This window comes from Camelus dromedarius, chromosome 15 (genome assembly GCF_036321535.1).
Source record: "Camelus dromedarius isolate mCamDro1 chromosome 15, mCamDro1.pat, whole genome shotgun sequence".
Classification (NCBI taxonomy): Eukaryota; Metazoa; Chordata; class Mammalia; order Artiodactyla; family Camelidae; genus Camelus; species Camelus dromedarius.
Window position 1 is genome coordinate 14075510 of NC_087450.1, and position 23955 is coordinate 14099464.

At 46.4% G+C, this 23955-nt stretch overlaps 1 protein-coding gene across 1 annotated transcript in view; it reads right to left on the reverse strand.

Moving 5' to 3' along the window:
• Positions 1–23955, reverse strand: part of ANTXR1 (ANTXR cell adhesion molecule 1) — a 218345-nt gene that overhangs the window by 51468 nt on the left and 142922 nt on the right. Inside the window, exons 14-17 of the mRNA XM_010979894.3 lie at positions 17917–17958; positions 10563–10658; positions 9700–9867; positions 1139–1219 (exon numbers count right to left, since the gene is read on the reverse strand). Coding sequence (XP_010978196.3) covers positions 1139–1219; positions 9700–9867; positions 10563–10658; positions 17917–17958 — 387 coding nt within the window. The remainder of the gene's footprint in view (positions 1–1138; positions 1220–9699; positions 9868–10562; positions 10659–17916; positions 17959–23955) is intronic.

Below are 23955 nucleotides of genomic sequence, written 5' to 3' on the forward strand. Positions count from 1 at the left end.
AGTGGGCGGGGGAAAGATGTGGGTATGGCTGGTATACATCACTTGCAAGACGGTTGGGACTTTTGCGTCAACCTTTCCAGACAGGAGAAGAGCATAAAGTGAATACTCCTAATAATATCTGCCATTGACCGAGCATTACTAAGTGTTCAACAGTGGGCCAAATGCGTTGCCATCGTTACCTTCTCCAACCAGCCACACTATGAAATAGATATTTATCAACAGCTTTTCAAAGAGGAAGGTCAGAGAGGTTACGTGACTTGCCTAGTTAGGAAGTGAGATTCAAACCCAACTCTTCCTGATTAGAAAGGAGTTCTAAATGAGACACCTTTATTTTGCTTTTGGGCTCACACGCCTGATTCCCAGAGAAGTGGAAGGAAGATGCAGGTCGCTGGGACTTGAGGGAGAAATTGGTTCCAAGCTTTGCCCTGGAGAATTTATGAGAGAGAGCCTAGCTCTTGTAGGAAGACACAGCAGGGGTCTGGTTTCAGCAGAACTGAGGTTTGTTTCCAGTGTTATTACTATCGGAACGGAACAAATGATTCAGTTTCTCTTGTCTTCTGTTTCCTTGTTTACAAAATGAGGGTTTGGGGTAGATGGTTTCTACCATCTCTGCTGCCCCGTCCTTTTCTGTCTCCTCCTAGTTGGGGACACTCTGAGCTTGGCCCTGACAATTTCAGGGCAGATCCTCACCAGGGTGGAAGGCCCCCCTGTGGTCCTGGACCAGTTGGACCCAACACCTGCTGGAAGATGGGGGAGATATCTGTGGCCCCTATTCCCTTGCTCCGTCTTGTGGCCCTGGCGTCCTGCTCGTCACCACCGGCCAGTGTGGCCAAGGAGTGGCAGGCTTCTCCCTGGGAGCTGCCGAGGTAAGAACCAGCCTCACTTTATTCACTTCCTGTACCTATAAATTCAGAAGCTCAAGTCCCAGGAAGTTAAACCTCACCTGTTGCTGTCAAATCCTCTTCAGAAAAGCCAGTCGAAACTCAAGGTCTTGTAAAAACCAGAATTTTGAAACTTAGTATCTGATTTGTCACAACAAGAAATAATAGCAGGGTTCGTATATCTGGAGTTACTCCAGCTCAACAACCAGAGAGAGAAAAAGAATGCACAGGTGCGCGACACCGATAATGAATCCTACCGTGTCTCCTGGCTGTGGACGCATCACGGACACACGGTCATATCCTTTCCTCAGCAGGACCCACAAGGCATCAAGTTTTCCCTGAAAGAAAACAAAGGCACCAAGATTACACCCGAAACCTGACCGGGGTCACCACAGGCATGCAGAACTTTCCATGGCTTCTTCCGTCACGTGAACCATTCATCACCAGCGATGCAGTTGTGACAGGCTGACTCTCCAGTCCCTTAGTTCAAAATGTGGGCCCCAGGAACACAGGAGGAGCAGACACACATCCCAGAGGGACCTGATGATCACGCGGGAGCCACCGAAGATCTTAGCGCAGCCCCAGATTTGCAAACAGGGAGAATTCATTCAGGCTCTCGGCTTTTTCCTTTATCACATTTCTGGATGTAGCCTCACACCACAAGTCAGTCTTTTCAACGTGCACTCAAGTTTTTTCTTCCCAAGACCAATGAGAGATCCCTGGGGTGCAGATCCCTGACTGCCCCTAAAACTTACTCTGGAACCCCAGGCTCGAGGGACAAATTACCAAAGATCACAGGTTACCACAAACCACAACTCCTTTGGATTCATAGGAAACTGGTTGAATCTGGGGAGAGTGAGTCCGCAAGTGCTAACGTGTTCACAGTATGTGACTTACGGGAGTCTGACATCCTAGTGCCCCAGAAATGCTGAGTGGAGGCTGGTTTCTGCCACTACAAACACTGACAGAAAAAAGTGATGTTTATTTATTAGCTTTGCCCTTCATATTAACCTGGGTTGGTGACTCCATCCACAGGCAGAACTTGCCTTTCCTTTGTTTTTCCCTTCATCACTCTTACAGGGAGCAGGAGAAGTTTCTACTGTACAGCACAGGGAACTATATTCAATATCTTGTAGTAACTTATAATGAAAAAGAATATGAAAATGAATATATGTATGTATATATATGACTGCAACATTATGCTGTACACCAGAAACTGACACAACACTGTAAACTGACTATATTTCAATAAAAAACAAAAACAAGGTTTCTAAACTGTGGGTTGCAACTCATCAAGCCTTCATGAAACACTTTTGTGTATTAGGACCAGAATTTTTAAGAAATAAAATAGAATAGGAAAGAAAATATTTATCTGCATACGGTGGGGACAAGTATTATCTTGTGAAATATGTGTATCAGCTAAATGTGTATGGGTGTGTGTATGTGTGTGTGAAGTGTGTTCACACATAAGCTTATCCTGGGCCAAAATGTATTTCCTACTGGGTCTCAGTCAGGCATGTTTGAAACCACTGATCCGGAAGAGATCTTCGAAGGATGGGGTTGAAAGGCTGGGGGAGTCTAGAGATGTCAAGTTCATTGCCACAAAGCTGTTGTAGTGGCAGGGTCAATTTAAGAATGCCACCTCGAGACTGGGTGTTCTGAAATCATTTTCTGGTGGGTTTTATTTAGATACCAAAAATATGCTCTTGAACTTTTAGCAACTCTTGCTTGAGTTCTTGTGGGTTAAACTTTGTCTGGCTAAGTGTAATGTTTCTCATCTCTCTTGGCCAAGTATTTACAAAAGCCTCTGAAAATATTTTGAAATGACTTTAGAATGCTGGAAAGGACTTCTGCTGTGTGCAGCATGGTTTTCTGCATTAAACCGTTTCAATCATCAGTCAAATGCTTTAAGGTTCTGTAGGGTAAGCATTTATATTTCAGGATATAACCAGGTGGATTTCCTGGAAGATTGCCTCTTTGATTTTCCTGCCCTTTTTTGGAAGGGACTCTAGGAATCTGGCTTTGTGAATCCTGCCCCCTGCAACTGTTCTGTGCATTAATCACTCAACTCCTTGACGAATGAGGAGCCATGAGATGGGGCTGAAAGAAAATGTGGCTGTTGAAGTGTATTAACTCAGCAGAAATCTAAAGCTTCAGGCAGAGCAAAGCGGCAGAAACCACCAAGATGTGTAACACCAGGAGGATGGGTTATGTTTCTTTGTGGCAACAGATCATAGGGTGATGTTTAAGCAAAAAAACTAACTGGATTCAGACAGTTTATATTCTGGGGTTACCCCTCACCAGCTCTGCTGCAGCCTCGGACAAGCTGTTTCATGTCCTTAAGCCTTACTTTTCTCATCTTTAAAATGGAGATAATAATATTGTCTACCCTATAGATTTGTTATAAGGCTTACAATGAGATATTTTAAAAATTGATGTACATAGTCAGTTTACGATGTGTCAATTATTTCTGGTGTACAGCACAGTGATTCAGTCATACACATACATACATACATTCCTTCTCATATTCTTTTTCAGCCTTTTTCATAGGTTACCACAAGATATTGAATATAATTCCCTGTGCTATACAGAAGAAACTTGTTGTTTAATCTATTTTATAGATAGTAGTTAGTATCTGGAAATCTTGAACAACCAATTTATTCTTTCCCACCACCCCCCCACCACCAGTAACCATGAGATTGTTTACTATGTCTATGAGTCTGCTTCTGTTTTGTAGATGAGTTCATTAGTGTCTTTTTTCTTTTTTTAGATTCCACATATAAATGATATCATATGGTGTTTTTCTTTCTCTTTCTGGCTTACTTCGCTACAATTAGATATTGAAGATACTTGTCTCATAGAAAGCATTCATTAAATCTTATCAATGATCATGATAAAGTCATTAAAGTGATACTAAAGTGAGGCTCTGTAGAAAGGTGGAGATGAATGTAAGGCAGAGGAAGAATCCAATCATCTGAACTTGACAAGCATGGATCTACCATCTTCCATTCTGTGCTCCTCCAGCCTCACTTCCCCCTTTCCCTCTGGCTTCTGTGTTTGATGGTCCAACACTCCACCGAAGCTGCTTCGCTAAGGCTGCCCACAGCACCCCGAGTGCCAGACGCCTTGGTCCCCTGTGGGCCTCAATGCACCTGATGCTTCTGAGTGGCAGATGGGCTGGTCCTCTCCCTTCAGCACGACCTTTGGCTCCCCCCGCTCCTTCCTACCTCTCTGATGAGTCCTTTTCAGCCTCTTCTGCTCCCCTCTCTGCCTCCACTTGACACAGCAGATTCCCCCCTCTTCCAGTCTCACCCCTCAGGCTGAGGGCTCACCCTGACTACTCTCACCTGGTCCCACGGGTCAGGTTTCCCACCAACCTGGGAACCCGCCGCCAGACTTCATCAGCTGATACTTACAGACAGCTTTTTTTCACATGAAATTGACACATTTTGACCATAACATGAGACATGTACCAACTCCAGGCTCCCAAACTGTACCACAGCCTCAGACAATCAATATCTTCCAATCCACAAAGGCTGGCGAACTGGGAGCTCTATGTAAATGCCCACTTTTGATTCTTCCTAAACAAGAAGACTGTGCCAGGAGGGTTTTTGAGGTCATCATTCTAAGCACCTTGGAGCATGGGCTTTGTGGCTGTTTTTTTGCAGGGGTTGGGGGCAGAGAGCAGCTGTGTCTTCTCTTCTGGTTTGTCTGCCTCAGCCACTTGGCAGTTAGTCAGAGGTTGAGAATTTTGAGGGTAGTTCCACTTATAGGGCTGTTAGAGACTAACACTAATGTTTTATACAGTAAAATACATGGTAAATATTGTGACCCACGCTTCCCCTCAAATGAAATAAACTAATGCATAACTTGGAAATTTTCCCTACACAGACACACAGTGAATTTTTTTCCTCCTTTTTCTTTTGGTCTTTGTTTAAAAAATGTGTGGAACCATTCTAAAAAGTAGCCAAACAGGGACAAAAAAAGTCTGTTCAACATCAAGGGTACATTTGACAATACTTAAGCCTTCGGTATCTTAACGAGGCTACAGCCAGCTCTATCCAGCACAGTTTCACGACTGAATGCTGTTTGATTACAAGGTCAAGGTGCTTAAGGCCAAGGATGACAGGTTGGCCCAACAGAAAATGAACAGGAGACCATCCCCCACCCCAGCCCGACCGGAGCGCTGTAAACAATGCAGGCCGGGCTGGCTCTCTTGCAGAGAACAGCGGTCTGCCGGGCCAGCTGGGGTCTGGCTTTTGTCCTTTGGCTGTCATTTCTGTCATTGCCAGTCACATGGAGGAGCTACTGGAAAAGGAGAAAAATCATTTCTCTGAAGGCTGCAAACCTTCCAGCAAGCCTGAAAACAGCCCTGGTTTTAATCTTTCTGGTGGCCATCCATCGGGGCATTACTTAACTTGCCTAAAATGGTCGGCCCCAATTTAATGAGAAGCACGGGATGGCTGTAAACCCAGGGGGGTGAAAACCAAGCAAAGAAAAATTCAGGCCAAATATCGGAAAATGTCCTGATCATGAGACTGGAATGAGGAAAGGGTGAAGTGTGGTCAGTGTGGCCAGTGCTTTAAATTAGCCTGGGCGATGGCTGGGAGCAGCCCGCTGCGGACTCCTTCCCCCGATGGGCTCCCGCGGGGTGTGCTTAGGCAACGCGCTCTCCCGCTTCCCTGCTTCTCAAATCTATTTCCTGGGATGCATGAAAAAGTGAGTCCAATGCAACACATTTAAAGGTGTGTGTGATTCTGATCACCTTCACTGGGGGACCAGAACTCCTCCCAGTACCTCCTGAAAGTTTTTCACTGAGCAGAGGTGTCTTCCCTGTTGATAGCAGGAATCAAGGTGGGCAGAGAGTGGGAGGGTTACTTTCCATGAGCTGCCTGCCCCGATCCACTCTCTGTGTTTCTCTGCTTTCCTGGCTCTCTGCCTTGGAAGCCTGACCTCTGCACATGGCATCATCTCACTTCCTTTTGGTTTGGCCAACAGGTGGTCCCAGAAGGCGATGAGAAGGGGAGATGGGGGAGAGGCTGGTCCCTCCCTGACCCCCATCTCCAACAGCAGCTGCGTTCTTGTAGGGTAGGCAGAGTGTATATATTTTAGGCTTTGTAAGTCAAGAGACAAACTCAAGGATATTATGTAAGTGCTTATATAACGATTTAAAAATATAAAATCCATCCTTAGCTTGTGGGTCATATCAAAACAGGGGGCAGGGAAGATTTAGATTGCTGAATCCCTCTCTATGGCCACAGCTCCCACTGGGTGGCCTCTGCTTAGGGTGCAGCTCTCACTGGTTCCAGTAATGCCCTCTCCCCTCCTCGCCCTACAGGTCTAGGAATGGAGCAGCTCGCACTGTGACGAGTCCCCGGATGCCTCACCATTGCTGAGGGTTCTCTGAACCCTGCCCACACCGGTGTTAGTTCAACCCTTTTGAGTGTGCCTTCTGCTTCCCACCAGGACCATGACAAATCCAGTGAGAGGGTTCAGGAAAGGGAAGCAAAGTTTATGGTACAGTGTGAGGCTGAAGGCTTTGCCCAAGGTCTAGCGGATGTGTGTAGACACTGCGGCCAGAATGAGGTTTATCGTGGACCATGCATTGGGTTCAACAGTACAGAAACTGTTCATTATTAGACATAGTACATTTGTGGACCAAGGTATACATCATGACTTTTCAATTCCTTTCTGTGATTCCAGTCTGAAACTGTCTTTGTTCCTGCCCTTCCCTCACCCTCCTGGCCTTTTTCTCTCCTCTTCTCAAAGAGATGGCAAGAAGAATGTCACCTTCCTTGGCCCGAGAGTACCAAAGTGACCTGTGTAGGTCACAGGAGAAAGTCTCCCCAGCCTGACGCTCCAGGAGTGGTTTCATAATTACACCCCACGCCTCAGCTCTTTAACAAGAGATGGCGGAATCACTCCTCCGCGCCAGGTGCAATGCTGTTTACTGGTGAGTCAAAGATGACTTAAACATAGCTGGTGCCTCCAGGGGGTCAAATCTGGTAGAGGGAAGACTCATAAACAGGAGTCACCACACCAAGAGCCCTGGTACATCTCCTCCCTGGGGGAGCGCACGGAGACTTGGCGCGAGCTGCTCCACCAGCAAACCACCGAGAGAGGCATTCACGTTTTCTCATGTCCTAATGGGGCGTCCTGCTGAGGCGCCGAGCGAGCCCACTGGCACCACAGGTGCTTTTTTTCCCACCTGGCTTTTTTTGGTGATTCCTTGACACTCGGGTGTCCGACCACTTAGCACTATTCCAGCAGCCGTGTTTGGGGGGACGATGGACTCATGCGAAGCCTAACCACGTGGTCTCCTTGCTGAGACTCCTCTGGAAGCCTGGCTGGAACTTTTGGTGACAACTTCTTAAACGGGTTGGCTAAAACCCAGGTCGCTGCGCCTCACCCCCAAAGTTGCTAGACCTGGGTTGAAGCCTGAGAATGTGCGTGTCTAAGAAGTTTCTGGGGGATACAGATGCTGCCGGTCCAGAGACCACACTTGGAGAACCGGGGCACGCACACACACACACGCAACACGCACACACACACGCAGAACGAGGCTGAGGAGCAGGGGCTGCAAAGGGAGCAGTAACTGGGGCAACCGAGGGGTATCACTTAGGAAGTCTGGATGTGAAATTTGAAAAGGGAGGCATTTGGGAAAATAGGAGTTTCGCTTGGTGAGAAAAAGAGGGCAGGTTCTGAGGGCCAGGGAGTCTTTGAAAGCCTTTGTATGACTGAATCATTAGGTTTTGGGAATTCGCATTTTTAATTTTTTTATGTTTTGGAAAGGTGACTTGTTATCGACCACATCTTTTTTTTTTTTTTTTTTGGAGGGTGGAGGGTGGGGCTAGGTTTTTATTTATTTATGTTTTAACAGAGGTACTGGGGATTGAACCCAGGACCTCGTGCATGCTAAGCATGCGCTCCACTGCTGAGCTCTACCCTCCCCCTGGGAATTTGTAGTTTTAAAGCCCTCCCAGGTGATTCTGATTCTCAGTCAAGTCTGAGAACCTCCACAGATTCAAGATCTGGCAGTACCCGGTGCACAGTAGGTGCACAGCCAACACTCATCACACTGATACTAATTCCAAGTGGGTGTTGAGAGTGTTTTCCGATTTCTTAATCTAGTTGTTTCATATCCTCACTTATTTCATAAAAGTCGGTCCCAAACCGCCAGTTAATGGACAAATAATACGCTCTCCAGCAGAAACTGGCTTCTTCCAATAGCATGAGTGCTTTCTCAATGTCCATGATGACAGAAACGAAAACCTGGCTTGAACCAAATATGTTGTTTGTATTAGTCACAAGGTACAGATTCCTGAATGTGACACAATAGAAAATTCCCTTCTTCAGCCTGGAGATTCAGTTCGGCTCCTTCCTGTCTGCGCATGCATGCACGCCACTGCATGGTCCACATTAGAAAAGAATTAGGAGCAGACAGCTGTTCTGCTACATTTTGCCCACATCTTCCCAGAGTTCAACCCGTTGCCCTGGGGAGGGAGGGCTTATCTTAAAAAAGAATCTCACCGCTGTAAACAAGACAAACCCAAATGAAAACGCACTGAAATTAGTATGAACATGAGCTGGCTCTGCTAAGCAGAGAACAACCAACAAAGTTTGCGTTCTGCTGTTTCAAAGGGTTACTTCTTTTGATTTCATAGGAGAAGGGCTGCTCTAAAATTAGCAAATGACTCAGAGAGTGATGAGCATTATTTTTGTTGTCATTGGAAGAAGAGGAAGGCCATATGTGTGTGTAATGTGGGGTGGTGACGAGAGCTGGCTTTTATTTATTTATTGGAGGCACTGGGGATTGAACCCAGGACCTTGGTGCATGCTTAGTGCATGCTAAGCATGCACTCTATCACTGAGCTATACTCTCTCCTCTAAGAGAGTCAGCTCTTATACTGAGCCTTTCACCTGAGGCCTTGGAGTCGCCACAATTCTGTTCACAGCACCAAAAGAGAGGCTGGAGACCCGAGCTGGAGCCTTGGGTTCCAGACCTGGGCAGAGCAAGGACTCTCCCTTGCTCCATTTTTCCTGGTAGTAAGTGAGGAAGTGGGGACAGATTCTGTCAAGTCTTTTCAGCTATGATTTCCTCATGCTCTCTGACAATTGGCACAGTACAGGTGCTTATGGGCAAGACCAAAGAGCAAGGGTGTTGAATGAATCACGTGGATTCAAAGACATCTGCATCCAAGAGAAAGAGAAAAGAGGCCTTCAAGATGCATGAACTGCCTCTTATGCCTTAAATTTCCCAATAAGCCAAAGAGGGCTTTCATCAAGCTCTGAGTCTGTGTTGGGAAGAGAGGTGCTAGAGAAATAAGGGGTTTTGCTCACAGCCAGGAAGAGTAAGTCCTAGATCCATGGCCATCGCAATCCAGTGGCGTGTCCTGATTCATCAGCGTACGGCTTGAACAGAGGCGAAGGGGCTTATGACCAGGAAGAGAGATCAGGCACTGAGGAGGATCCTGCCACTGCTGTTAGACTGTGGAACTGCCCACCATTGAAGTTATCAGATGTTTTTGAAATTTGTACCCATCCTCTGGGGTTACTGCCCGAGCTGCTTTCTCCTGGTCCACCCTCATTCCGCCACTTTGCCACGGTGACTTCAAAAAGCCCAGCTCTCACTCTCATGCTGTGGAAACTGACAAAGCACACACATGCTTCCAAGTCCATGATTTTAGACATTCATGTCTTTGCGATAAGCTGGAGTTTGGTTTGATACTTTATCATCTCAAAAGATTGTGATTCTTAGCACGTGACGTGAGTGTTTTATCGGGAGCGAGGATGGATTTTTGAGTAGGAAGAGGCTCACCTTGATGGGAGAGTACCACTTCCGGGGGGAGGACGGCCGGCGCATGTTGTTGTTGAGATTTCGGGGTTCAGGGAATTCGTACTCCTGCTCCGGCATCTTGACTCTTGCATTCTTTGCCTTCTCCAACTTAGCACCCTCTTCAGTGGAGCCCTTTTCTCCCCAGCGAACCTAAAATACATAACATACAAAATCTCCAATGACAAAATTAAATAGGATGCCCCTGGAGCATGGGGTCACAGAGACCTGTACGATGCACAAGGTGAGGGCCACCCAGTCCTCAGTTCATTTGTTTTTGGGGCTTTTTAAAGTTTATCTACTTATTTAATTTAATTTTTTTGAGGGGTGGTAATTAGGTTTATTTATTAATTTTTAGAGGAGGTACTGGGGATTGAACCCAGGACCTCATGCATGCTAAGCATGCGCTCTACCACTTGAGCTAAACCCTCCCCACTCCCTTGGGTTTTGAGGGACAGGGAAGAGGGGGAGGTGCAGAAAAAGGGGAAGGGGCAGGCTGAAGGAGCAGAGACAGCAAGCCAGGGGCATGGGTATTTGGGGAAGAATTGTCCAAGCTGTGGGGACAGCAAATGTGAAGGCTTTGGAGGCCCCGGCAAGAATTTTGGGTTTTATTCTCGTGAGAGAAGAAACCACTGGGGGGTTTGAGCCGATGAGCAAACTGCTCTGACTCACGGTGGGCAGGACATGGGGGTGCACAGGTAAATGGCCGGACCTGCCATCTCCCCATCTGATGCTTCACAATTCACATCCCCGTTAGACCTCACGTGCCAATGTTCACCAATCTGCCTTGCTTTTCGGTGACTGAGTAGTCAGCACGCAGTGATGAGTGCACAAAGCTGTCCTCTTACCTCCATTCTTTTAATGCCTCCGACACCTCGCCCGCCATAATAAGAGGCATCCACTGTCGGCCACTTTTTCTTAGGCAGACCGTCATCATCTTCTTCCTGCAGAGAGATTGTGACACATGAAGGAAGCAAAGCAGCATTGCTGGTTGGACGTGTCCACCACGGCAAAGTGGACGGGAGTAGACCGCCTGGGTTAACTCCCCGCGCTCCTGCTTCCTGAACCCATCAAAGCTGATTTTCCTTCCCTGTGAAGTGGGAGTAAAAGCAGTACTACCTGGCTAGTTGTGGCGCGATCCTGGGGCCCGTTTTCTTCCGCAGCTCTGCTCCTTTACAGGGGATCTCGTCTAATCCCATCTACGTGCTGATAATTTGCGAATTTATATCTTCATCCCTGACCCCTCTGCACTCTGCTCACTAGACACCAACATCTCCTCCTGCGGAACCGATCAGCATCTCCACGATACCTTGTCAAAAGGAAGTCCCGATTTCCCCACCTCAGACCTGCTCCCCCTCAAATAATGTGTCTCGGGACCTGTGCACAAGCCGTCCCCTTGTTCAGGAGTGACTTTTCCCCCGGTCTTCTCATGGCTGGACCCTTCTTATCACTCCTCAGAGAGGCCTTCCCTAGACGTCCTTCTCAGGCAGCCCCAGTCTCTTCATCCCATCAATCTGTTGTAGTTTCAGTTACAGCTCTTTTAACATGGCTGGATATTTATTTATTGCCTCTCTCTCTCCACACTGGGGTGAAAGTCCCAAGGAAGCTTCTGTTCACTTGTCACTTGTATTCTCAGCTTTTGGACTAGCACCTAATACATGGTAGATGCCCAAGAATTCTCCGCTGAATTTACAAATGAATGAGATGATTCAAATAAAGCATTTAACTCAGTGTCTGCAACTTAGCTCAGTGATAGGAAGTTAGCACTTTTTCTATTTTTTAAGATGGAGGGAGGAAACAAGAGGATGGAAAAGGGAAGGATAATTAGCAATTCTGCTCCTCTTCTTGGCATTATAATTATTTTTATTGGGGGTAGAAAAAAACTCAGCTATCTACAGTCATGGACAGGCTACAGAGGGGTGGCATAATTCCCCTCCTGGGGAGAGGAAGGAAGCTGAAAAAGGGGTCTGCAAAGCAGAAGGCTGCATCCTACAGCATTGTATTGGAGGCATTTGGGGAAGCAGCGTGGAGTCCCATGTGGGGCAAACTGGACAGAAAGGGATATCCTGTGCCTGGAGCAGGGTACAAAGCAAGGGCCGGCAAAGGAGAGATCAGAGCCAGAGGTGACGAAACAAAATAGTAACACATAACACATTAAGATGCCCAGGATGACCTGGTGTGCTTGCAATAAGCAGGCTTCTATATGAAAATTAAAAAAAATTAATGTATCTTAAAGGACAGTGATCACAGCTGACCAGAGGACTCGTAACACCCTGGCAGCTGGCCAGAATGGGTCAGTCTCTCTTTGTGTGTGTGTCTCTCTCTTCTTGAATGTGTGGCTGTGAGCCCCGAAGCAGTGGATTCTGTTGTCCTTTGTATTCTGTCTTGCACAGAGCCCGGTGCACAGTAGGTGCTCAATAATTGTAAATGTTGAATTGGTGAGAACCACAGCTGGATTTATGTAGCCTTTACCATGTATGTGCTGGTCACTCTGCTGAGCTCTTGACATGCATCAACCCAGTCACCTCACAAACAGCCAGTGAGGTAGGTGGTGCTGTTCTGCCCATTTCAGAGAGGAGGACTAGAGAGGTTAAGTGACTTAGTCACCCAGCTTGTGTGTAGCTGGATTTGAGCCCAGGCCACTGCACTCTTGTTTGTTTTTCAGTGTCGACAAAGTTCTGGGTTTTGTCCTTTCGTGCTTTGCTCTTCCAATCATTTGATGCTTTCAAATAAATGCTACTTTTCTATTTCTCATCCCTTGTAGCTGCTAATTTTGAAGACTTATGACTACAAAACATGTCAAAAGAATAAAAAACAAGCAAAAAAAAAAAAGCAAGGAAATACTACAATTCACAGTATTTCACCTTCTGATATAAATTCAGAAACTTAGGATGTCAACAAGGAAGCTTAGATATCTTCCATCTGTGGTTAAACTTTACCACCACAGTGTGTCATATATGAAAAAAGCCCGAGCTCCCCATCTAGTGCAGATTTCAAAGGACTTAACGGAAAGTGAGTCACCCTAAACTCCAACACAGCAGCACCGAGAATGTAAGGAACTCCAAGAACAAAGCTGCTCTATTCAACAGGGGGCTGAAATAGTCCCGTAAGTCTTCTGGTTTTTTAAATGACAGGAGCAACAAACGTTAGAGACCCTGAGCCTTTTCCTTGCACAGAAGAGGACACTGGGACCCGGAGGAACGAGGAGATGAGCGCAGCGAGGTTCTGATCTGGCTTGCTGACGCCTTGTCCGGGGTTCTCTCCAGACTCGCGCGCGGAGGTGCCCTGCCTCCCATCTCTTCCCCGACGCCGTCCCCGCTCCCCGCCTGTGTCTCCGCGGTACCCCGGGTCCCGCCCGGCCAGCCTCCTGCACATGTGCGGGGCCTGCATCCCACACGGGAAATGCCGAGGCCGGAACCCGCTCCACGCGCTCCTGAGCCACCAAGCCTGCCTTTAATCCCCTGACCCGAGCTCGCCTACCAAACTCAAACAACAGCAGCACAAGGCAACACAAAGGCCCAGGGTTTGACCAAAGGGAGAGTCAGAATTTCCCTGCAGTTACCATGGCTCTGTTTACACATTCTAGAGGGTTTTGCAATCTTCAGAAGAGAAGGGAATCTTTGATGTGTGTGTGTGTGTTTCATTTGGTCAAAAACTGATGGGGTAAAAATCACAGTCCCCAGCAACTCCACTCACAGTATTGGCAGCACGTGAATCTCGACCTCTAACTAAGCAGACGGGCTTTGGGGGAAGTCCCCCTCAGACGCCCCTCTAAGGATGTACCAGGGAGCCGAAGACCCCAGGACAGAAATCCTCTGTGATAAATGCAGGACAGACTGGATGAGCTGAGCTGCTTTGCGTGGGACTCAGGGGCTGGTGGCCAGTCGGTAGAAGCTGAGCAGAAGAGTGTAACTGAGCTCCAGGAAACTGCCAGGGCCCACCTGCGGAGACGGCCAGGAGAACCTTCCAGAAGGTGGAATGACAAGGATGGTAAAGAGGGCGCTGTTTAATATTCTGTAGGAAGTAATTAATTGGCTGCCCTGTGCTGTGACCCACTGGTACTTTGAAGCCTTCAGTAAAGCTCCCTGCACGGATAGCTTTGTGCCACTGGTGCCTTTGGGGGAGTGGAGGAATCTGGTTTGTTCGATGGTATCTACAAAGCAGAGAAGATAATGCAGAAGAAGCCAGAAGTAGGAGTCAGTGATGCCTGGAGAAACCGCAGAGATTACGGAGGGAGGCTGGTTTCCCATCAGGGGAAGTTATGTTTAAATCTTAGAGGATGTGGTGGCCCCAGCTATCCAGTTGGCCGATGTCTGGGTCACACAAGTGGCAGCACATTACTCAGACAGTAGAGGTCCATACAGACCCGTGATGTGAATAGCGCCCCTGGGAGTTGTGCAAATGGCGACCTTCTGAGATTCAGTCTACAAGTTCTTTAACATTCCTGCTTCTCTGATACCCATTTGGCCAGTTTGACCTAAATAGGCTCTTAACCCCCAGTTCACTGCGGGTACCAGTGGGACCTCTCAAGGGAAAGGAGAATGTAATTGAAAAAGAATCAAGCCCGAGGAAATAGTTTTAAATCAGCCTTTGAATGCATTGAAAATTTCATTGAATTGTAACACATCATAAACCCTATGAGAAACCCTCCATAGTCCCAGACAAGGGCCCTGTATTTGTCCGTTCCTTCCTTCACTCACGCAAGCAACTGGCCTTAAGCCTCCACTGCACAGTGTTATATTTTGAGAAAGATAAAGAGAATGCAGCTGTCAACGAGGTCATTTAAATTTACAGGGGAGTAAGTTTTGTGAGGGCGGTGACACGAACTGAAGGACTAAGGCCACAGAAACTTCCAGGCCTGAGAGGCTCTGGAAGGCAGACCTCAAGCAGAACTGGCTGTACCATCTCATCTGAAGTCTTTGGGGACAAGCCAGAGAGGTCACCTTCAGTGTCAGTCTTGGAGAGGAATTCCTAGGAGTGAATTGGCAAGTCAGAAAAACCCAGCCACAAAATACAAAAAATTCCCACTGACTTAACTGACATGTCAGGGCACCATTATATTTGTTCACAAACACACAGTGATTAAAGACAAGGCAATGATTGCCTTGTGTTCTTCAATAAAGAATTGTGTGTGTGTGTGTGTGTGTGTGTGTGTGTGTGTGTTTAAGCAATGTTCTTTTTTAAACTACTGAATATAGGAGACTGAATTCTGGACTTGTTCTAGGACTTGCGTTTGGAGCATACGTGTGTGTGTGCAAAAGTGTGCAGTATGTGTGAGTGTGTCTGCGTGTGTCAGATGTCCATCGGGAAAAAGATGCCTGGCAGTAGCTTGGCCCTTCTTCCCTGCGGAGTGGGAGGCTGGTCTGGCTGGCTGTGTAGACACAGCTGTGAGAGGTACCAGGCCTGGGGGTCTTAGGGAATTCCATCCTCACTCTGTTGCCAGTTAGAGAAGACCCTTAACCCCGGAAATGCCCGTCTGACTTGTTAAAACTGAGCTTCCTTGCTTCTGTTGGGAGCTTGAAATTTCTTTCTTCTCTCTCTCTCTCTCTTTTTTTCTTTAAATAGTTGATTTACAATGTTGTGTTAGTTTCTGGTGTAAGCACAGTGATTCAGTTATATATATATATATATTTTTATTTATTTATTCTTTTCCATTATAGGTTATTACAAGATATTGACTATAGTTCCCTGTGCTAGACAGTAGATCCTTGTTGTTCATCTATTTTATACATAGTAGTGTGTATCTGAGAATCCCAACTCCTAATTTCGCCCTCCTCTCCTCTTCCCCTTTGGTAAGTTTGTTTTCTATGTCTGTGAGTCTGTTTCTGTTTTCTACGTAAGTTCATTTATGTCACTGTTTTGGATTCCACATATAAGTGATATCATATGATATTTGTCTTTTTGTCTTTTCTTTATACAGAGATATCGCTGTTGGTTACATGGACTCTCAAAAAGTCATGCTATTTTGTATTATGCATTTTGATATTCCCTGTAAATGAGGATCACTGAGAGCTCATTAGAAAATTGTGTTCATTCTGCAATTTAGTTATTTAAATAGCAGATTTACCTCCCTTGGATGTGATGCTGAGAGAAATGATGAAAGTTGGGGTAACTGATACTTGTTCATCTACGTGGCAGCATGTTTGACCGCATACTGTTATTAACTGAATTAACAGAGACCGTATTAAGCTCTCTGGGGTAAGTCAAAGATTAACTAGATGTAGATCTTGACCTTCGGGAATAGCTAATGGTCTTCAACATTGATGCAGAAGGAAAAGTGAATAAATACCCTGGGTATGCAGAGAAGGGAGAGATTACTCTGATGGAAGGAGTTACAGAGGAGCTGTGGTTCAGGGGCTGGCAGGATTTGAACACAGGGAGCTGGAGTGGAAAAGGTTACCTAGGTTCAGGCTTTGATTTTCAGGGCATTGTGTATGGGCTGAGTTATGCTATCTGTTTCTGTGGGATTCCTTTTTAAAATTTAAAAAATTTATTGCCAAAACACATTAGGAAGGAAATTAAGCTGCTTGATTTACAGGGCCAAGGAGCGCTCAGGGTCAACACGCACGCCCAGGTCCTTGGCACAGGCTGCAGCTCCTTTAGGTCTAAGACTGCCCCTTAGATCTCCCGTCCCCAGATTGCCATTCTGTCTCAGAAACCATGTCTGCCTTCTTCAGGTGCCAGTACAACTTCCATAAAAATATTAGATGAGACTGGAAAAACTCAGCGACTTCTTTTCTCTTGGTTTTAGCTACTCTTTCTCGGTGCTTCCTGAGCTTGCTGTGTGTGTGGAGTCCTTTGCGAGATGCTGGGGTCTGGGCTAAACCACACCCCACAGTCTTGGACCTAAGTCCCCTGGCGTATTTGGGGCCGTGGTGGCTGCCACGTCATCTTCCAAAGGCAAATGCCGAACCGGCACCAGAAGCAAGGCCAATAACTCCACTAATTGAACTTGATGAGTGAAGGGAACATTCTTCACCTCAGGGCAAACAGAGCAGCCTCATCGAGAGCTTCTTGTTCTATTTTTCTTTAGGAGGATGAGAGACAGCTGCACAGAACAGAACCAGAGCCAAACTGGAACCCGTGGAGCGGTGCTTTCTCTTGCAGGATTAAGCAAAGGCTTTTGTGGATGTCAAGAGGGTTTTTTTTTCCCTCCCTCCTCTGTGCACAGCGATGCAATTTCCTCCCCTGATTTCTGGGCAGAAAGCTAGCATTCCAACAAGATGTGCTTTAATTGATTGCAGCTATTAAATCCCTTAGCTTACATGCTTATAGTTCAGGATATAAGAGCCACATGGAGTTTTAAATTTAATCATTATTTTATTTTATTTTTTTTTTCTGTATGTAGGAAACTTGACAAAGGCATTAAGAAGAGGAATGGTGAGGGGCTGGTGCTCACTTTGAATGCAACAGACCTTAGGATTAAGGACAGTGAACTTGGAACCTCATCAATCTCCTGATCTCACTAAGTTTTTAGACCTGTACTCTGGCTTTTAAATTGCTGAGTGTCGCATTGAGGGAGGTCAGCTATCCCAGGAGTAATCTGAGGATCAGGAAAAGCACTGGGCAGGCACTCCTGGCCAGGGACCCTCCTTCTCGTCACTGGCCTTTAGTGCCTCCACTGACTTCCACCCCAGGCCACATGTGCACCAGGACAATTTATGGTGGAGTCTAGTATTTTTTTTCCTTCAGACAATGAGGATCTAATACCCTGTGCAAAGCCAAGATATTAGCATATCCCCCTCTGGTAGATTTTCATTACTGCCTGGCAAATCTTTAGGCAACATTGTTTTAAACGAAAGAAAAATGTAATACTCCAGCAGCATCTGTCTGTTCCTAAAACCATTAATTGTTTGGAGAATGTGGCCAATTTACCGTGATCTACACACATAAAGCAGAAATCTCTGCAGGGAGAGGAGAGATCCATGAAGTGTCTGTTGTAGAGGAAAAATCAGTACCTTAGGAATCCAAATAATTGTCTTGATAATACCACTTAGTTTTTGCATCTCAAATTTTATCCTTGTAAGGAGAAAACCTTCTAAAAGCCATTCTATCTATGGCTACCTGTTCATCCTTGGTTAAGAAAGAGCCAAAGGCAGGCTTTACTGCTTCATAGAGTGTGGGAGCCTGGGGTCAGCCCAGTCAGCTCCCTGTTCCACTCGCCACCCTGTCACCTGGCCAGACCCTGCCTTGGTCACTCACCTCGCTTTCCTCAGCAGGGGGCGGAGGGACCTCCTTGATAATCTGAAAAGAAAAAAAAAAACAAAAAACCAAGAACAAGTTAGTGGAAATCTCCAGTCACCTGCTTTCTAAGAGGCCTATTCTCAAGAGATGCCTCAGGAGTGAGGCCATAGTTACCATGGTAATGGGCCCAGGCGAGGCAGGTGTCTGGGCAGAAGAGCTCAGTTAGTTAGAGCATGATCCAGGCTGAGGGTTCCACACTGTGTCTGTTGTCATTTTGTATACAGAAAAAAATGTTCCACAGATGACAGTTTCATCTCTTCCCCCAGGAAGCTATCTTGCAAATGTATTCACTCATTTATTCCTCCAGTCATTCCTGCATCAGATCATTCACCCATCCACCCAAACATCTGCACATTTAACAAAGAATTGTGCACACCAGAAGTTAACAGAGTGCTGCAGAGAAAGTCAGGTATGGACTGCACTCAAACTGTTGGCAATCCCATTAAATGTCACTGGCCTCAAACGATACCCATTGGAGGTAGGGCGTGACAGTAGGGCAGGCTGAGTGCCAAGAGAGGGCAAAGAAGGTGTAACCAGGGGTTCCTTTCAGGGCCCTGAAATTTTAGAGGAACAAAGATTTACATAACAATAGTATAAGACAGGGCTCTGCAAATGCCCCATCATGAGGGTTAAAGAGAGACAGGTGGACACTCTCAGCAGGCAAGCAGTTGGGAGCCCCTTCTAACCAATGAGAGGATGGGTGACACAGAGGGGGAGGACAGGGAAGGAGGACAGAAGGGTGGCAGTCAGCAGCCCGTCCTCACTTTTGCCTCCAACTTGCACACGCCCATTCATAAAAGGAAAGACACTGCGGTTAATTCACTTGGAGTCATTTACAAGGCAGTTCGGCCATGATCCACTCTGACTCCATCATGTCCCTGAAAGGCTCCCTCCTCTCACGCCTCAAGCTTATTAGAATGTGGGGTCCTCTCCATGCAGTCCTTTTCCTTGGAGAATTCTGGTAAACACAAAAACCATCACAAAAGTGATGTCTTAGCATTGGGGCTGACCTGGACCACTTTGTGGATCGGCGCTCAGGCACTGCCCAGGGGACCAATTCCTTAATCTGGTTGGAGAGCTGCAGGGCAGGCAGCGCTTCCTCACCTCTTCCTCCTACTAAGCACATGTCCCCTCTGATTTGATGATGATTCTGGGATCTCATTTGGGCTCTGGTCCCCACTGCTGTCACCCACACTCCCACTATCTGTAGTGTCATCTCTGTATGTTGAGACAGGTTCCTGACCTGAGGCCCTGCCAATACCAGCCAGGGGACTGAATCTCTGGTCCTCTAGAAGTATGGCAAGTAAGAGGCAGAGGCCAAAGCCTCCTCAAACTATCATTTCATCTGCCTCCACTTCCTGGCTGTCGTGGGAAGCCTGCTGATGGTCTTTGTAAAGCTTGAAGCCATGATTTTGCTCATCCACTCAACACTGGCTTCAAGTTCATTTAAAAAAAAAAAATCTCTGGGGAGGGCCATGAATACCCAATGCCTACTTCCCATCGTCCCAGAGGCAGTGATGATTTTAAAACAGGAAATGTCTAGGAACTGGAGGGAGTGGTGAGGGGCTGGGGATAGCAATGGGGAATGCATCTCTTCTCTCAGGGCTGGGTCAGGGAGGGGAGTGAGAGGAGAGCAGGACATGTGGGAACACAGACAGATGCTGACAAGGGCTGTGGGCAGGGTGTGTGCTAAGTACCCTGGGGAGACAGAGGTTCGGTGTAGAGCGACTGGGCTTTTGTCTTCAGGGTGCTGCCAGCATCCTCCCTCGCTGCGCGGAGGCACAGCGTAGTTGTCAAATATGAACCCTAGATCTGCCTGTTTCTGATTGTGAGGATTTTTTCTTACTTGAAGAATAGTTAGTTTACACTGTTGTGTTAATTTCTAGTGTACAGTACAGTGTTTCAGATAAATGTATATACATTCCCCTTTGTATTCTTTTTCACGACAGGCTATTACTAGGTATTGAATAGAGTTCCCTGTACTATATAGTAGGACCTTGCTGTTTATGTATTTTATGTATATAGTAGTGTGTATCTGCAAATCCCAAACTCCCACTTTATCCCGCCACCCCTCCACCCTTTTCCCCCTTGGTAACCATAAGATGGTTTTCTATGTCTATGAGTCCGTTTCTGCTTTGTAAGTAAGTTCCTTTGACTGTGAGAATTGGATAATCCCCTGAACCTCCCCAAGCCCCACTGTCCTCATCTGTTAAATGGGAGCAATAGCATGAGCCTTGCAGGAATTGGGTCATGATGAGCCATAATGTCGTAAAACATCCAGAACTGAGTGGGAACTCAGTCGATGGGGCGTACCATTCTTATTCCCCTTGCCCTTTCTCGTAGTCCCTATTTCTTGCTTTTCTTTTGTCTTTCACAAAGGTTTCACTTAGCCCCCCACCCCACCTCCCCACATACACTAAGTGACTATGGATGGTGGTTTCCAGATGGGGTAGCGTCGAAGCCAGAGCTTCATACAATGAGTGACCCAGGAGGCTGGTGTTCAGACAGTGGCCAGGGGCTTCCAAGGGGGTAGCAGCAGTTAAGTTTCACCGTCACTGAGGATCACATTCTAGCAATGGGGCTGACGTTTATAGTTTTGGTTGCCCTCCACATCTAAAAGATTTATTTTTTTTATATACTTACAAGAAATGAGGAGCCTTGCCTTTGGGGTAATTTCCTTCTTGACCTGCACCTTAGCTGTTTTACTTATTCCTTAAGATAAACCCTTTTATTTCTCTATAATTCCGAATATTTAACATCTTCATATCGGTCATTAAGCTCAACGAGTGACTTCTTGTATGTGATATTATGACAGGTCTCTTAAATTTTTTTCTTAATTCTGTGTATGAGTCTGGGAATTTGTTACTGAGTAGCTTCTCTTGGGTCTTTGGTTGCCCCAAAGTGCTTAGATTTGTTGACAGATTATAAACTATGTTTATTTACATTGATGAGTGGCTGTCAGGTAATAATGATTGCAACGCACCATGAAAGGCTGACATCAGCCAAGTGGCATGCCCCAGACCAACCCAAATGTGGGTTGCTGTTCAATGTAACTTACTGGATATTTATTGAATTCTACATCCAGCAATGTCCCAAGGGGAACCCCAAAGACAATGCCAAAGCACATGATTTATTAAATAGTGATCAAAGGCGGACTAATGTGTACTCCAGATTCCACACTGACATGCTTGTAATCTGGGCACCTGGGCTTCTGGAAAAATGTCACCGTGTTCAGGTGAGCAGGATTTAGGCACCTCCAACCTGGCCTCACTGGTTGGGTGTCTGGCTATATTCAGCAGGAATGAGGAAGGAGCCTTTCTACTGCTTTAAGCATCCCCCTCGCCCCCTCCCCTTGTGTTCCCCTGCGGGCAGGGAGCAGCTCTCCCAGGGGATGACGGGAGAGCGCCTCAAACTGCAATCCAGGCAGGCGAAATTGAAGTCATGAGATGATTGTTTCAAACTTGAAACTCGATAAAGGGCTGTCTGCAAGTAAGCCAACCTCTTGTGCCAAGAACAGCACCTGAGCCACCCATCGGCGTGCTCTGAGCACAGGGACATGTCGGCCCTCTCCACCTCACCCCCTTCACCCACCCCTTCACTTTCTGCACTGCAGCCTCCTGTCACCTCCCTATCCCTTCCATGCACCCTGCTGCTCCTCACTTTTGCCTAAAGGCTTGCTAGCCCTCCCTGCTTCGTCTGCACACTCATGCCTACCCTGGTTAACACCTATGCATCAGATCGATCACCAGGAAATACACTTCCCTGGGGAAGTTGCCCAGGACCTCACAGAATAAGCAAGGTCTCCTTCATGGGGTCTTACATAACCCAGTGTTTTCTGTGGCCCTTTTCATTGCAATTAAATGTTGCTTGCACAATTCTTTGCATCCAACTAGTATGACTGGAAGGCCTTTATTTCCAACAAGAATGCAAGCTAGAATCAGCAGAGCCCTACCACGCTAAGGCTTGCTCTGGCCCCCTTCCCTTCTTAGGAGGTTCCGGGAGCTTCCCCTTGGTTGTGGGTGGGCTTGTCCGTTTCTTCCTCATTAGGAGGGACAAACAGCAGATGGGTAAGTTTGGAGAGATCCTTAATAAAATGTTTAAAAGGAAAACCCCTCAACAAACATATTTATAAGCATAACATTGCAGAAGTAAATGGCAGTACTGGGGATAATCTGGGGACATTTTTCATATTTCTTCTCCAGAGGCCAACACCACTTCTCCACTGACTACCATCTTCAAGTTGCGTATGTGGGATGAGTAGAGTGTGACCATTTTCCTCGTTGGGATAGCTGCCCTGGGAGTCCCTTCTGCATTCATGTTTGGACGGGCGAGGTAAAATGGGGATCAGAAACATGAGATGGACTACGGAAATTCTGAATTCTATTAGAGTTTCTTTGCTCCCTGAGTATTTCTTGAAACTCCCTGGTGTGAACTGAGAACTGTGCCTCCTCTCCCCTCTTTATCAGTGACTTTAACTATGATTTAGTCCATGTCTGTTGAGGTAGATGTGAGACAGGGCCAGATTTGAACAAGACTGTTGTATGGGTAGAGGAAAGAAAGCCAGAAAAGACCAGGTGGAATCTTATTAAATTGAAATCTTACTGGCAACTTCTCGTTGAGTCAAAACAAATTCAAGTTTGTATGCACACCTCTTCGTTTGGCTGTTGGAAATGAAACGATGGAAGACGCAGAGATGGAGTTAGCATAGTAAAAGTATTATGATTATATATGCCCAGGTCCTGTTTGACACCTGGGAGCTTTACTCTGTTTTATGAGTCAGGGTCAACTGTTTAGGTCTCTGTAAAGCTCTCTCTTAAAATTTATTTTATAAAATGTTATGGTGAAATAAAGCACCTGGTGAGTTTATTTGGCTTGTTTTCTTTTTCCTCCAGAAGTATTCAAGATTTGTTCCTAATTTATGTTTGATCCTTGCACTCTGTTGCCCTTGCTTACTCTATTGCTGTGGTCCTGGGTGATGGAAGGCAGAAGGCAATCTACCCGATCTTTGACACCAGCACCTCTTCCTTCTCCCGGGTGACAGCCACACTGGCTCACTGGACGTTCTGTTTAATGTTGTGAGTCTGGTCAGTGTGCTGCAGGAGGAGCGGGAGCATGCTAGACCTGGCTGTTCCCCCACGGTGCCCTGCTGTGTCTCCATCACAGCTTCCCATGTCTCCTCCTTACGGTTCTTGTCTCTTCACCTTGCTCAGCTAACATGAACTCATGTTACTTGCTCATCTTATGGCATGAGAAATCAGATAAAACAGGGGACTTCTTTTGGCACCCCCTTTCTTTTTAAATTGTCTTCAGTGTCTCAGTGCCCTTTTTGTATGAGCTGCATAAGGAGCATCCCTTGAAACATCCTTTACACCAGCAGCATGGTTTTCTTAGGGCCAAGGAGACACTTCTGTGACACATAACCAATTCTGTTGTCCAGACAAAGTCCAAGAGAATGGCTTAAGATAACTACTCTATTAACAAAATTAAGCACCTGCCCTCTAGTTTGAATTAGTTCGGTAGTTTTAAACTTTCTCGAGTACCAGAGTTGCCTGGAGGGCTTCTTAAAACAAAGACTTCTGGGCTGCATCCCTGAGTTTATTATTAGTAGGTCTGGAGTGGGGTCTTTGCATTTCTAACAAGTTCCCAAATGGTGTTAATGCTGCTGCTGGTCCAAGAACTACACTTTGTGAACAATGAATTAGCTTATTTCTAACAAGTAGATATGTGGGGGTATGTTTTGCTTCAAGTCAGACATTCCTGTGAGTGTGTTGAGAGCTGCTCATGGCTGATTTGAAGTATCAGCTTTGAAAATCTTTCAGTCTAAAAGTTATGGTATCCCTGCTCTAATGTAAGGAAATATGAGGTCTCCATGGCTCATGTGTCCCCATCTGGGGGAAGATAAAAACCGTCTTTGGAGAGAACGCTCTTGCTTCCCCTGGTGAGCATTTGTGCTCCTCTGTGTGCAGAGCTGGCATGGCCTGAATTCCTGGACCCAGC